This window comes from Trichechus manatus, unplaced genomic scaffold, assembly GCF_000243295.1.
Source record: "Trichechus manatus latirostris isolate Lorelei unplaced genomic scaffold, TriManLat1.0 scaffold00134, whole genome shotgun sequence".
In the NCBI taxonomy this organism is placed as follows: domain Eukaryota; kingdom Metazoa; phylum Chordata; class Mammalia; order Sirenia; family Trichechidae; genus Trichechus; species Trichechus manatus.
The window spans coordinates 5196703-5212497 of record NW_004444070.1 but is presented as its reverse complement, the minus strand read 5'-3'; the positions used below and the strand labels follow the sequence as shown (position 1 = coordinate 5212497).

Genomic DNA, 15795 nt, shown 5'->3' with positions numbered 1-15795 from the left:
TTGCCTGAGCCCTTTGCCTCTTTCAGCCTGTCTTTCAAAGCCTCGAAAAAAATAAAACCCACTGCCATCAAGCCGATTCCGACTCATAGTGAGCCTATAGGACAAAGTAGAACTGTCCCATAGGGTTTCCAAGGAGTGCCTGGTGGATTCGAACTGCCGACCTGCTGGTTAGCAGACATAGCTCTGAGCCACTGCGCCACCAGGGTTTCCTAAGGAAGCATGAAATGTGGCAAAGTAGGTCCAGAGGAGCTCTTTTAAGCAACTGACTCTCCTGATCTCGTTGTAAAGACGAGACAATGAACACCCAAGGAGCGGGAGAGACCTGGAGTCACGGATCTCAAGATAACTGCGATAAAACTTCACCTATGAACCAAGAAGCAAACGACAGAGGGACCCAGAGATTTCAAGCTTAATGTAAAGAGAAAAAAGAGCCAGTTCATTACAATCCACTAATGAATATAATTTTCCACTCTCAATCTCCTAGCACGTGATGAAGCATGAACTATGTGTACTTTTTATCACTCGTCTGTCTCTCTCTTGTACTGCGGTGGCTTGGGTGTTGCTGTGATGCTGGGAGCTAAGCCATCGGAAGATCGCCAGGCCCTTCTCCCAAGTCCGTCTTAGTGTGGAAGCTCCACTGAAACCTGTTCAGCATCACAGCAACACACAAGCCTCCACGGACGGACAGTGCTTACGCGTGAGGTGCACTGGCTGGGAACCGAACTTGGGTCTCCCGCATGGAAGGCGAGGATTCTACCACTGGACCACCACCACCTGACTTTTAAGTCCCTGGAGTTTCATATAAACTGGCCCTAGAGGAGATGAGTTTCGAGAATTCATCCTTTCTTTGTGGATTAGTGTCCAAAACCAGCATCTCTAATTTGAAGTCTGTAACGTTGCACTGTGGTAGCCTGCATGTTGCTTTGATGCTGGAAGCTGTGTCTCTGGTATTTCAAATACCAGCAGGATCACTCATGATGGACAGGTTTCAGTGGAGCTTCCAGACTAAGACAGACTAGGAAGAAAGGCCTGGCGATCTACTTCTGAAAATCAGTCACTGAAAACCCTGTGGATCACAACATTGTCTGCTATAGTGCTGGAACACGAGCCCCCTAGGCTGGAAGATACTCTCAATACACGGTGGCCTCAAGCATGGGCTCGAGCACACCAATGATTGTAAAGATGGTGCGGGATGAAGCAATGTTTTGTTCTGCTGTGCATGGGGTTACCATGAGTCAGAGTCAACTAGATGACAAAGAGCTAACTAAGTAAGCATCACCAAAACTGGATGGATCTAGCTAGAAGCCGAGATCTTAACTGATATTAAAAGACCAGGTGGCTGCAGGTAATTGTATATGCATTAGGTGAAGAGTCTCCACTTACCTTTGGAAAGGTGAGTCTCCCTTGGCTTCATCACTGCGGGAGGAGCACATACATAAGGTTGTATAAGTTTTCAGTTTCTAACCTGCCTCAAGTAGCCTCACACCTCGTTACAGTAACTCTCTTTTGCACAAAGTCCTGACACCTTCTTGATATACCAAGAGACATATCAGTTCCTGTCGAGTTGATGTCAACTCCTCGCAACCCATGTGCATAGGACTACAACTGTGTAGAACTGTGCTCCATAGGGTTTTCAGGGCAGAATTTTTGGATGTAGATTGCCAGGCCTTTCTTCTGAGGCACCCCTGGGTGGGCTTGAACTTCCAACCTTTCAGTTAGCAGCCAAGAGCGTTCGCTGTTTGCACAACCTAGGCAATAACCAGTTGCTGTCAAGCCAACTCCGACTCACGGTGACCCCACGTGTATCAGAGTAGAACTGTGCTGCATAGGGTTTTCAATGGCTGATTTTTCGGAAGTCGATCTCCAGGCCTTTCTTCTGAAAGAACACCATGGTGCATGCTAATTTAGGAAGACCAGGGAGTAAAGACTGAGGCGTCTCCTTGCACGGTTTATGTGAAATACCACAAGGGTGAGGCTTTAAAGAACAGAAATTTATTTTCTCACAGTTCAGGGGGCTAGAAGTCCAAATTCAGGGCACCGGCTCTAGGGAGAAGCGCTTCTTTATTTATTTCAGCTTCTAGTAGCCGCAGGCCATCCGCAGAGTTCCTAGGGGGCTAGTGCATACATTCAGAAAATAGTATTTAAGGTGAAGTCTCTCTTTTTTGTTCCATCTACTTTGTAATGATGTTCCCCAAGTATTCTGGTGAATGTCTCTCAATTTTTTACTCAAAAATCATGTGCATTGTCTAAACCCTGAGACAGCAAGTGCCAGGCACGGGGACACAGGAACACCACCTCACTGGAGCTGAGCCAGGGAGAGAAGGTTCATTAAAGGAACCGAGTTGGCTTGACACAGACTGGAGAAACCCGAAAAGTATGGCCCCCGGACACCCTTTTAGCTCCATAATGAAGTCACTCCCTAGGTTCACCCTTCAGCCAAAAATTAGACAGCCCCATAAAACAAAATGAGACTAATGGGGCACAACAGTCCAGGGACAAGGACTAGAAGGCAGGAGGGGACAGGAAACCTGGTAATAGGGAACCCAAGGTTGAGAAGGACAGTGTTGACATGTCATGGGGTTGTTAACCATTGTCATGAAACAATATGTGTACTAACTCTTTAATGAGAAACTGTTTATGCTGAAGGGAAGGACAGCCCGCACTACAGGGGAAATCAGCACAACTGGACTAAACCCAAAGCTAAGAAGTTTCCTGAATACAACCAAACACTTAGAGGGACAGAGTAGCAGGGGCAGGGATCTGGGGACCATGCTTTCAGGAAACATCTAGGTCAATTGGCATAACAAAGCTTATTAAGAAAATGTTCTGCATCCTACTTTGGTGAGCAGTGTCTGGGGTTTTAAAAGCTAGCAAGCAGCCATCTAAGATGCATCAATTGGTTCCAACCCACCTGGAGTAAAGGGGAATGAAGAACACCAAAGACACAAGGAAAGTATTAGCCCAAGAGACAGAAAGGGCTACATAAGCCAGAGACTTCATCAGCCTGAGACCAGAAGAACTAGATGGTGCCCAGCTACCACCAATGACCGCCCTGACAGGGAACACAACAGAGAGTCCCTGATGGAGCAGGAGAAAGGTGGGGTGCAGAACTCAAATTCTAGTAAGAAGACCAGACATAATGTTCTAACTGAGACTGGAGGAACCCCAGAAAGCATGGACCCTGGACTCTCTGTCAGCCCAGAACTGAAACCATTCCTGAGGCCAACTCTTCAGACAAAGATTGGACTGGACTGTGGGACATAAAATGATACTCGTGAAGAGTGTGCCTCTTAGCTCAAGTAGGTACGTGAGACTAAATGGGCAGCTCCTGTCCGGAGGTGAGATGAGAAGGCAGAGAGGGTCAGGAGCTGGTTGAATGGACACGGGAAATCAAGGGTGGAAAGGAGGAGTGAGTGTGCTGTCACAGTATAGGGAGAGCAATTATGGTCACATAACAACATATGTATACATTTTTGTATGGGAGACTAACTTGAAATGCAAACTTTCAGTTAAATTACAACAATTAAGAAAAAAAATGAGAAACTATTTGTTCTGTAAACCTTCATCTAAAGTACAATTTAAAAAAATTGGACAAAAAAAAAAAACAGAGTTGGTCAAATAAAATGGAAAAAAACAAATTCACATGCTACAATACTCATGACTGGTAAGATGAAGCTCTTTGTAGGAGCGATATTTCAAGATAATAATGAGGCCTTTTACAAGATTTGGCATGTTAATTGAGTAAATTAATTTCTTGCTTTTATATACTAAAATTTCTCCATCCATTTATTCTTAAAGGGACGTATTAGATTCGCTGGATAGTAACATGGTTTGCTAAGGTGCTCTGGTGGTGCAACAGTTAACACTTAACATCTGGTAACTCAGAGATCGTCAGTTTGGACGCACTTAACATCTGGTAACTCAGAGATCGTCAGTTTGGACCCACCGACAGCTCCATGGGAGAAAGACCTGGTGATCTTCTCCTTTAAAGATTATAGCACAGAAAACCCTACAGGGCAATTCTACTCTGTCACATGGGCTGGCTATGAGTTGGAATCAACTCGATGGCACCTAACAACAATAATGTGGTTTGCTAAACTTACATTCGAGGACATATATGACAGCTTTTATCCCTAGTTCCTTGGATTCAGGCTTCCAAATGAGCTGACTTTAAAAAATAAAGGGTACAAACAACACCGGGGAAGCCAGCACAGCTTGTACAAGGAAAGGTCACGGAAGCTCCGAAGATACATCCAAATTCCCTGAGGGACCAATTTGCTGCGCTGAGGGCTGTGGGGACCATGGTCTGAGGGAGCATCTAGCTCAATTGGTATAACACAGTTTATAAAGACAAGGTTCTACATTCTACCTTGGTGAGTAGCATCTGGAGTCTTAAAAGCCTGTGAGCAGCCATCTTAGATACTCCATTGGTCTCGCCCCTTTGGGAGCAAGGGAGAATAAAGAGAACCAAAGACACAAGGGAAAGATTAGTGCAAAGGACTAATGGACCACAACTACCATGGCCTCCACCAGACTGGGTCCAGCACAACTAGATGGTGCCCGGCTACCACCACTGACTGCTCTGACAGGGATCACAATAGAGGGTCCTGGACAGAGCTGGAGAAAAATGTAGAACAAATTCTAACTCACAAAAACAAAAAGGACTAGAGACTAGAGAAACCCCAAGAATATGGCCCCCGAACACCCTCGTTGCTCAGTACTGAAGTCACTCCTGAGGTTCAGCCTTCAGCCAAAGACTAGACAGGCCCATAAAACAAAACAAGACTAAACGGGCACAACAGTCCAGGGACAAGGACTAGAAGGCAGGAGGGGACAGGAAAGCTGGTAATGGGGAACCCAAGGTCGAGAGGGGACAGTGTTGACATGTCGTGGGGTTGTTAACCACGGTCATAAAACAACATGTGTACTAACAGTTGAATGAGAAACTATTTGTTCTGTAAACCTTCACCTGAAGTACAATATAAATACATAAATAAAGGCTACAAGAGCAATGAAGCCCTGATACCTGGTACGACATGGAGGAACTTTGAAAATCTGCTGCTGAGTGAAATAAGTCAGACATAAAGGAAAAACTCCTGTATAAGCCTCCTGAGAGAAAACATCTACAACAGGCAAACGCAGGGACCAAAGGTTATTAGCGGTTACCAGGGGCTGGGGCAGGAAGGAGTGGGAGTTATAAAGCAAAGGGCATGGAGCTTCTGTTTAGGGTGATGAAGAATTTTTGAAATGGATCGGGTGACGGTCACATAGCACGCGTTTGCTGTGACTGACTTGTGCGAGTATAAGTGGCTATAATGGCAAATCTGACACTATATGTATTTTGTTGCTGTTGTCGTTTGCTGCTCTTAAGTCAATTCCGACTCATAGCAACCCCATGTGACAGAGCAGAACTGCCCCAGAGGGTTTTCTAGGCGGTAATCTTTGCAGGAGCAGATCCCAGGTCTTTCTCCCATGGAGTGGCTGGGTGGAACTGAACACAGACCTTTCAGTTAGCAGCCAGGTACTTAACTATTGAACCACCAAGGCTCCTTAGGTCTCTTACCACAATTCAAAAATAATGATAATAAATTAAAACGTACAGTAGTATAGTTCGTGCTGTCAGCAGGGGGCAGCACCAATGTTATAAATGCCATTTTGTCTCTGAATGCTAGAATCCATGTCTCCACTCATCTATGTTAAAAAAAAACCACTTTTATCTGCTTTACTATTAGAATTGCAATAGATTAAATTCTATAGGGGAAAATCGATTGAATTGAACAGAAAACTGCATCATAAGATGGTCACAAGACCCTGTCTGGAGCAAGGGAGAATGAAGAAGACCAAAGACACATGGGAAATATTCATCCAAAGGACTAATGGACCACAACTACCACGGCCTCCACCAGACTGAGTCCAGCACAACTGGATGGTGCCTGGCTACCACCACTGACTACTCTGACCGGGATCACAACAGAGGGTCCTGGACAGAGGTAGAGAAGAACGTAGAACAAAATTCTAACTCACAAAAAAAGTCCAGACTTACTGGTCTGACAGAGACTGGAGAAACCCTGAGAGTATGGCGCCCGGACACCATTATAGCTCAGTACTGAAGTCACTCCCGAGGTTCACCCTCAGCCAAAGATGAGACAGGCCCATAAAACAAAATGAGACTAACGGGGCACAGCAGTCCAGGGACAAGGATGAGAAGGCAGGAGGGGACAGGAAAGCTGGTAATAGGGAACCCAAGGTCAAGAGGGGACAGTGTTGACAGGTCGTGGGGTTGTTAATCGGTGTTATAAAACAATATGTGTATTAATTGTCTAATGAGAAACTAATTTGCTCATTAAAACTTCATCTAAAGCACAATAAAAAACAAAATGAAATGGTCATGAGACTGCCACTTTTGAAAGACGATCAGGAAAAATAAAAATAAAAACAAAAAAAGAAAATGGGTCAGAAAAGACAGGAATCCATACAGCATAAAGTTGTCCCCCAAATAAAGTGCCCCACCTGTGCAGATGTTACTATAATGTTAGGAGCATATAAGTTATTCACTTATGCATCCCCACTTCATCAAGGAATGACAAAATATGGGTTTATTTTCCAGACCTGGGCTTCACAACATAGTAATCACTCCTCACATGAGCTCTTGAAATGTAGCAGGTCAACTGAGGAAGCGACTTCCTAATCTTATTTAAATTTAAAATCTGGTATTCAATTCAGTTATTGGAAAACTTGTAAGTATTTTTGAAATGGCTTGGGTATGTGAATCTAGGCTTTCCACTGTAAACTTTATAAAACTCCAAACACAGATCAAGTATTTCTGATGAAAATCTAGTGCCCTAATTGAGATGTAAGAAGCCGTGGTGGGACAACGGTTAAGCACTGGACTGCCCACAGAAAGGTTGGCAGTTTGACTCCATCCAGTGGCTCCAAAAGAGAAAGATACAACGATCTGCTTCCATAAAGACTACAGCCTAGAAAACTCCATGGAGCAGTTTTACTCTGTCACGTGGGGTCGCTAAGAGTCAAAAATAGACTTGACAGCAGCTAACAGCAGCAAGAAGCTTCTGAGAAGATACTATCTCCTTCTCATTGTTAACTCTTAGGTACCAAAGTCTCAAGATGGGCTTCAAACTGTATTTCTGATTGGAAGCTGTCTCCAAACCACCCACCCCTCTGGCCTTGCCAATAGAGTTTTAGAGTGTTAAAGTATACGCAGTCTCTCAACACATGTATCTGGAACTGTATAAAGGAGTTCATTTGATGAAGATCAAATACTGCAACCTTGCTTGCTGAAAGCAAAGAGGACTTGAAGTCCTTACTGCTGAAGATTAAAAGAACACAGCCTTCAGTATGGATTACACCCCAACATAAAGAAAACAAAAATCCTCCCAACTGGACCAATAAGCAATAGTATGATAAATGGAGAAAAGATCGAAGTTGTCAAGGATTTCATTTTACTTAGATCCACAATCAATACTCACGCAAGCAGCAGTCAAGAAATCAAACGACGTATTGCATTGGGCAAATCTGCTGCAAAAGACCCCTTTAAAGTGTTGAAAAGCAAAGATGTGCCATTGAGGACTAAGGTGTGCCTGACCCAAGCCATAGTATTTTCAATCACCTCATACGCATGCCAAAGCTGGACAATGAATAAGGAAGGCTGAAGGAGAATGGATGCCTTTGAATCATGGTGTTGGAGAACAATATTGAATATACCATGGGTTGCCAAAAGAACAAACGAATCTGTCTTGCAAGAAGTACAGCCAGAATATTCTGCTCCTCAGAAGCGAGGATGTCGAGACTATGGCTCACATACTTTGGACATGTTATCAGGAGGGATCAGTCCCTGGAGAAGGACATCATGCTTGGTAAAGTAGAGGGTCAGCAAAAAAGAGGAAGACCCTCAACGAGATGGACTGACACAGTGGCTGCAACAATGGGCTCAAGCATAGCAAGGATTGTGAGGATGGCGCAGGACCAGGCAGTGTTTTGTTCTGTCGTACATGGGGTCGCTATGAGTCGGAACCAACTCAAAGGTACCTAACAACAACAAAGGAATTCAAAGTTCTTTAGGAAGTAAAACTTAACTTGGAGGAGTTCAAGCATGCAGACTGGATCACAGAACACTCTAACGGCACTTCTTGTAAGGGTCTGAATGCCGACTATGCACGTTGTTGCTGGTGTCCCCTACTGTCTGTAAGGGACATAAGGAATAACTGGCAGGCCATTATAGGACAAGCAAAGAAGAGTTATTGATCAGATTGGTATCAAATTAGGGGATCCCAGGAATTAGAATGCCTGTGTTTGAGGCGCACACACACACATGAACGAAATACATATATAAAAGGAATACATATTAACAGAAAAATATATACATATAAATGAAACTATATATAATGAAAGTATGTATAATAAATGTTTATATATATAAAAATAGGAACCATATACCACGAAAATAGAGGGAGGGGGCATGAATGTTGAGAGCAGCATTATTCCCAATAGCCAAAAGTTCGAAGCAACCTAAGTGCCCACCAACAGATGAATGGATAAACACAATGTAGTCCATCCACACAATGGAATATTACTCAGCCATAAAGAGAGGTGAAATCCTGATACCTGTGACACATGGATGAAACATATATATTTTCTCATTTACAAATAGAAGGTTGTGAATAACACACATATATGTAAATCTAGTAATATATATTATATATAATATATTGAATAATATATACAAATATGTGTGTCTACGCATGTAAATGGAAACAGTAGAAATATATGTATTTAATGCAACTATATATATATAAAGGGAGCTATAAGTAATAAAGGCATGTAATTGATACAAATTATCAGTCATACATATAATGAACTCTATATAATTGGGAATATATATACACACACATAGATAGGCAAATATACATAATTTTTTACAAACATACTTTTTTTTAATATAATGGAATATATACAATTGGAAATACGCACACACATACATACACAGGCAAATATATATATTTACAAACACACATATATACACGCAATTTTTTAAAAAATAGTTACTTTATATTCATATCACTGCACATTCACTTCATAGCTATAGTAGCCCACCCATGAAATTTAACTTCCTCGTCATGAAAATTCCTCAATGGAACATGTGATGACTTGAGTCTTTCATTTCATACCATGGAGGGGACAGGGAGGATGATTTTCCACCTACCCACACCACCAACACAATCCCAGCCCATTTCACACAGGGCACACTTAACCCCAAGGAGCCCTGCTGGTACAACAGTTAAGCGCTCAGTTGCTAACCCAAAAGTTGGCAGTTCAAACCCACCAGCCGCTCTGCAGGAGAAAGACCTGGCGATCTGCTCCTGTAAAATCGCAGCCTAGGAAACTCTATGGGGCAGTTCTCCTCGGTCACATGGAGTCGCCATGAGTGGAAAATTGACTCGAAGGCACCCAGCAACAACCAGCTTGACCACCAGGAATCATCACTATGTTTCCTTTTTCCTACATCTCCTGTTTTTATGGGCGCGAGGGTGACGTGTTGAAAACCACTCCCTGTCTTACATGGCTCGGCTTCGACGGCTTTCCTACATTGTCCCATCAGCCCAACCACATGATGGTCTCTCTTACCTGTCCACCAGCTTCTTGGCGAAGCCGAAGTCGGTGAGCTTGATGTGGCCCTCCTTATCCAGTAGGATGTTCTCGGGCTTCAGGTCGCGGTACACGATCTCCTTCGAGTGCAGGTACTCGATGGCGCACACGATCTCCGCGGAGTAAAAGAGCCCTGTGTTGCTGCTGAAGCGCCCTCGGTTCCGCAGGTAGCTGAACAGCTCCCCGCCCGGCACGAACTCCATCAGCATGTACAGGAAACGTTCGTCGTGGTATGTCCAGAACCTGTGAGGGTAACAATTGCACGCTGGGGGGCCACGCACAGAAAAGCCAGAACCAAACCCCCTCCTGTTGAGCTGATTCCAACTCAAGGCGCCCCCATGTGTGTCAGAGTAGAACTGTGCTCCATGGGGATCTCCATCACTAATTTTTCAGAAGTAGATCACCAGGCCTTTCTTCCGAGGTGCCTCTGAGTGGACTCAAACCTCCAATCTTTCAGTTAGTAATCAACAGCTTAATTGTTTACAGATTTCCTCCTGCCCATAAAAGATATTTGTTCTCTACAGACATAAAACCAGTTACATACAGCCAGAATGCTTCTTAGAATTGAGGACGGTGAGACTTTGTCTTATGTACTTTGGACATGTTATCAGGAGGGATCAGTCCCTGGAGAAGGACATCAGGCTTGGTAAAGCAGCCGGTCAGCGAAAAAGAGGAAGACCCTCGACGAGATGGACTGACACAGTGGCTGCAACAATGGTGAGGATGGCGCGGGACCGGGCCGTGTTTCGTTCTGTTACTGTACATAGGGTCGCTGGGAGTCAGAACTGACTCGGCGGCACCTAACGACAACGACATGATGCTTAAAACCTTGCAAGCGGCCATCTAAGATGCATCAATTGGTCCCAACCCACCTGGAGCAAAGGAGAATGAAGAACACCAAAGACACAAGGAACATATTAGCCCAAGAGACAGAAAGGGCCACATAAACCAGAGACTTCATCAGCCTGAGACCAGAGGAACTAGATGGTGCCCCGCTACCACCAATGACCGCCCTGACAGGGAACACAACAGAGAGTCCCTCATGGAGCAGGAGAAAAGTGAGGTGCAGAACTCAAATTCTAGTAAGAAGACCAGACTTAATGGTCTGACTGAGACTGGAAGAACCCTGGAAAGCATGGCCCCTGGACTCTCTGTCAACACAGAACTAAAACAATTCCCGAGGCCAGCTCTTCAGACAGGGATTGGACTGGACTATGGGACATAAAGTGATACTCGTGAGGAGTGTGCCTCTTAGCTCAAGTAGATACAAGAGACTAAATGGGGAGCTTCTGTCCGGAGGTGAGATGGGAAGGCAGAGAGGGTCAGGAACTGGTTGAATGGACATGGGAATCAGGGGTGGAAAGAAGAAGTGTGCTGTCACAGTATGGGGAGAGCAATTAGGGTCACTTAACAATGTATGTATAAATTTCTGTGTGGGAGACTAACTTGAAATGTAAACTTTCACTTAAACTACAATAAAAAACAAACAAACAAAAAAGATTACAGCCGAGGAAGCCCTAGGGGGCAGTTCTGCTCTGCCAGATGGGTGTCCGTGAACAGGAACCGACTCGACAGCACACAACAATGTTCTAACACTAGGGGTCCCTGGTATTGCAAACGGTTAATGCGCTCGCTCACGGAAAGGTTGGCGGTTCAAATCTACACAGAGGCACCTTGGAAGAAAGGCCTGGGGATCTCCTTCAGAATAACCAGCCAGTGAAAACCCTGTGGAGCACGGTTCCGCTCTGACACACACGGGGGTGCCATGAATTGGAATCAGCCTGACGGCACCACCGCCACCAACATCTCTATCTTAGAAGTTTTGGCAAAAAGGAAAAGAAACAAATACGTCCTTGGGAGCTGACAGTTGATGGTGAAAGAGGGTTTTCACGTGAGGGAGACAGGGAGGAAAAAGGATCCGGGAGCGCTGCAAGGATTGGCAGAGGAAGGAGAAGATAAGATACAAGCATGCCTATGATCCAATGGAATGTCCCTGAGTGGTCCACACAGTTAACAAAAAAAAAAAGGTTGGAGGTTCGAGAACACCCAGAGTGCCTCAGAAGAAAGGCCTGGCGGTCCCCTTCTGAAAAATCAGCCACTGAAAACTGTGTGGAGCACTGTTCTACTCTGACACACATGGGGACGCCGTGAGTTGGGATTGAATCCCAGAAGCTTATGGAGGAGCTAAAAAGTAGCAGCACCCCCACAGGACTGGAGACACCCAGGGGTTGTCACGTGAAAATGTTAGCCAAGATCGGAACACGAGTGTCAAATCTGCTAGGACCCTTGTATTTTCTTTGATCATGACAACATGGCTGATGCTTCCGTCCAAGGCTCATCCTAATGAGCTGCAGCCAGCTGGCAAATACACGAAACAAGGGCACACCCAGGACACCAGCCATAGTATCATTAAAACCAAAAACCCAAACCTGTTGCTGTCAAGCCGATTCCGACTCCTAGCGACCCTAGAGGACAGAGTAGAAGCGCACCATAGGGTTTCCAAGGAGCGGCTGGTGGATTCAAACAGCCAACGTTCAACCACTGCGCCACCAGGGCCCCCCACGCGGGAGACCCAGGTTCGATTCCCGGCCAGCGCACCCCATCTGCAGCCACCACCCGTCTGTCCGTGGAGGCTTGCGTGTTGCTGTGATGCTGAACAGGTTTCCGTGGAGCTTCCAGACTAAGAGGGACTAGGAAGAAAGGCCTGGCAATCTACTTCCAAAAATCAGCCAATGGAAACCCACAAGCGATCACGGGGATGGCACAGGACTGGGCAGCATTTCGTTCTGCTGTGAATGGGGTCTCCACGAATTCGGGGTGACTACACAGCAACCAACAACAATACTCACTAAGAAATAAGCACGGCGCACTGGCCGGGAGGTATGAGAGAACAGCGATACAAAGACGGGGCTGTAGGTAGGAGGAATGTTCCATCTTAGAAGGTGATAAACTTCACTAAGCCAAACAAGAGCTCTAGTTTTAAAAGATAAACAACTCCAAATGCATGCCTATTTTTCTAATCCCAAAATTTACACGCATTAGCAAGACATTATTCTGATGTACAAGAGGTTTTACTAATGAACATATAAATCTGAAGACCCTTCGCAATAACAATGCAGTTGGAAACTCCAGTTGCTGTCGAGCTGGTTCCAATTCATGGAGAGCACCCGTGTGTCCGGGTAAAACTGCTCCATTGGGTTTTCAATGGCTGATGTTTTGAAGTAGATCACCAGGCATTTCTTGCAAGGTGCCTTTGGGTGGGTTATGGATTGAGCTGTGTCCCCCAAAAATGTATGCCAACTTGGCCAGGCCATGATTCCCGATACTGTGTGGTTGTCCACCATTTTGTCAGCTGATGTGATTATCCTATGTGTTGTAAATTCAAACCTCTATGATGTTAATGCGGCAGGATTAGAGGCAGTTATGTTAATGAGGCAGGACTCAATCTACAGAGTTAGGTTGTATCTTGAGTCAATCTCTTTGGAGATATAAAAGAGAGAAGTGAGCAGAGAAGAGAGAGCCCTCCTACTCCCAAGTATGAAGGACCAGGAGGGAAGCGCGTCCTTGGGACCCAGGATCCCTGTGCTGAGAAGCTCCCAGACCAGGGAAAGATTGATGACAAGGACTTTCCCCCAGAGCCAAGAGAGAGAGAAAGCCTTCCCCTGGAGCTGACACCCTGAGTTCAAACTTCTAGCCTCCTAGACTGGGAGAGAATAAACGTCTGTTTGTTAAAGCCATCCGCTTGTGCTGTCTCTGTTGCGGCAGCTCTAGATGACTAAGACGAGAACCACCACCGTTTTTCTCAGCGGTCTAGCACTTAACTGGTTCATTGCCAGGCTTTACAAAAAAAAAATTGTCAGAATAGTCGATTCCAACTCATGGTAACCCGATGTCTTTCAGAGTAGAATTGTGCTCCATAGGGTTTTCCACAACTGTCATACTATGGAATGGAGCCCTGTGGGAACAAAGGTTAAGTGACTGGCTCAGCTGCTAACTGATAGGTCGGCAGTTCAAACCCACCCAGTGGCTCTGAGGGAGAAAGACCTGGCAGTCGGCTCCCATAAAGATCACAGCCTAGAAAACCCTATGGGACAGTTCTACTGTGTCCCATGAGGTCGCTATGAGTTGGAATCAACTCAGCTGTACCCAACCACCACCTCACAGAAGTACATCCTCGTTGGCGTCACCAATACAGGCTTGCTATGGGTTGTAAATAGGACTGTAGCTGTTGCTAAGGTCTCATCTGGGAATGGATTCTTTGTTATGTTAATGAGCCAGTATGAGTACAGCAGGTGTCTTGAATCAATCTCTCTCTTTTTTTCTTTTTTTTTTTACTCCATATCCTCACCTTTATTTTACTGTTGTACTTTAAGTGAAAGTTCACAATTCAAATTAGTTTGTCATACAAAAATTTATACACACATTGTTATGCGACCCTAATTGCTCTCCCTATACTGTGACAGCACACTCCTCCTTTCCACCCTGATTTACCCCTGATTTCCTGTGTCCATTCAACCAGCTCCTGACCCTCTCTGCCTTCTCATCTCACCTCCGGACAGAAGCTGCCCATTTAGTCTCTTGTATCTACTTGAGCTAAGAAGTACACTCTTCAAGAGTATCATTTTATGTCCCATAGTCCAGTCTAATCTTTGTCTGAAGAGTTGGCTTTGGGAATGGTTTCAGTTCTGAGCTAACAGAGAGTCCGAGGGGCCATATCTTCTGCAGTCCCTCCAGGCTCAGTCAGACCATTAAGTCTGGTCTTCTTACTAGAATTTGAGTTCTGCACTCCACCTTTCTCCTGCTCCATCAGGGACTCTGTTGTGTTCCCTATCAGGGCGGTCATTGCAGGTAGCCGGGCACCATCTAGTTTTTCTGGTCTCAGGCTGATGAAGTCTTTGGTTTATGTGGCCCTTTCTGTCTCTTGGGCTAATACTTTCCTTGTGTCTTTGGTGTTCTTCATTCTCCTTTACTCCAGGTGGTTGGGACCAATCGATGGATCTTAGATGGCCGCTTTTAAGCTTTTAAGACCCCAGACGCCACTCACCAAAGTAGGATGCAGAACATTTTCTTAATAAGCTTTGTTATGCCAGTTGACCTAGATGTCCCTTGAAAGCATGGTCCCCAGACCCCCGCCCCTGCTACTCTGTCCCTTGAAGCGTTTGGTTGTATTCAGGAAACTTCTTAGCTTTGGTTTAGTCCAGTTGTGCTGACTTCCCCTGTAGTGTGTGCTGCCCTCCCCTTCACCTAAGATTAATTCTTATCTGCTGTCTAGTTAGTGAATAACCCTTACCCTCCCTCCGCACCCTCGTAACCATCAAAGAATGTTTTCTTCTGTGTTTAAACGTTTCCTTGAGTTCTTATAATAATGGTCTTATACAATATTTGTTCTTTAGTGACCGACGAAATTCATTGAGTCAATCTCTTTTGAGATATAAAAGGAGCAGATTAGGCAAAGGAGCACAGACGGGGGGAAGATAGATGTCACATGGAGATCACCAAGGAACCAAGCAAAAGAAGCTGAAGACATAAGGACCTTTCCCCAGAGCTGACAGAGAGAGAGAGAGCCTTCCCCTAGAGCCGGCGCCCTGAGTTTGGACTTCTCACCTCCTGAACTGTGAGAAAATAAATGTCTGTTCTTTAAAACCACCCACTTGTGGTATTTGTGTTAAAGCAGCTCTAACTATCAGATAAGGTTGCAGAACCACCTCCCCATCTCCACCCTGCTGCTGTCTCCCTGCTCTGCAGACCAGGTGCCCAGGGGCATCATCGGGGTACCTGTGGCTGTATTTCTGGCATTGACCTTCTCAGCTCCCTGAAGGTGGTCCCTCCATCTCCCCACCTGTATTTTGCAGCTCCGCAAGCTTGGAATTTGTGGCGTCAAAGCATCAAGTGCTACAGAGTGCAGGAAGAATGTTCTTTTAGTTGTTGTTTGCTGGAGAAATGTTCTCTGGTTACACCACCCAGATAGCTACTGACATGTCTTCTGTCATGATGTCTCAGTCAAGAGTCCTTGCACTGGGGCCAAATGCCCTATGTTTCTGCTTTGAGTAATAAGAAGTGTGGAAAGGTACTCAATCCTGGAATCTCTTATTCTAAATGCAGAGTACAGGCAGTCACCAACTTACAACGGGG

General features: G+C 45.1%; 1 protein-coding gene across 3 annotated transcripts in view; it reads right to left on the bottom strand.

Moving 5' to 3' along the window:
- The window catches only part of LOC101355990 (cAMP-dependent protein kinase catalytic subunit PRKX), a 76577-nt gene that overhangs the window by 19932 nt on the left and 40850 nt on the right, over positions 1–15795 (bottom strand). For 2 of the 3 annotated variants that reach the window (XM_023739456.1, XM_023739457.1), the window contains exons 3-4: positions 9643–9906; positions 1384–1416 (exon numbers count right to left, since the gene is read on the bottom strand). In XM_023739456.1, coding sequence (XP_023595224.1) covers positions 1384–1416; positions 9643–9906 — 297 coding nt within the window. The remainder of the gene's footprint in view (positions 1–1383; positions 1417–9642; positions 9907–15795) is intronic. The other variant, XM_004385200.2, reaches the window with a different exon arrangement.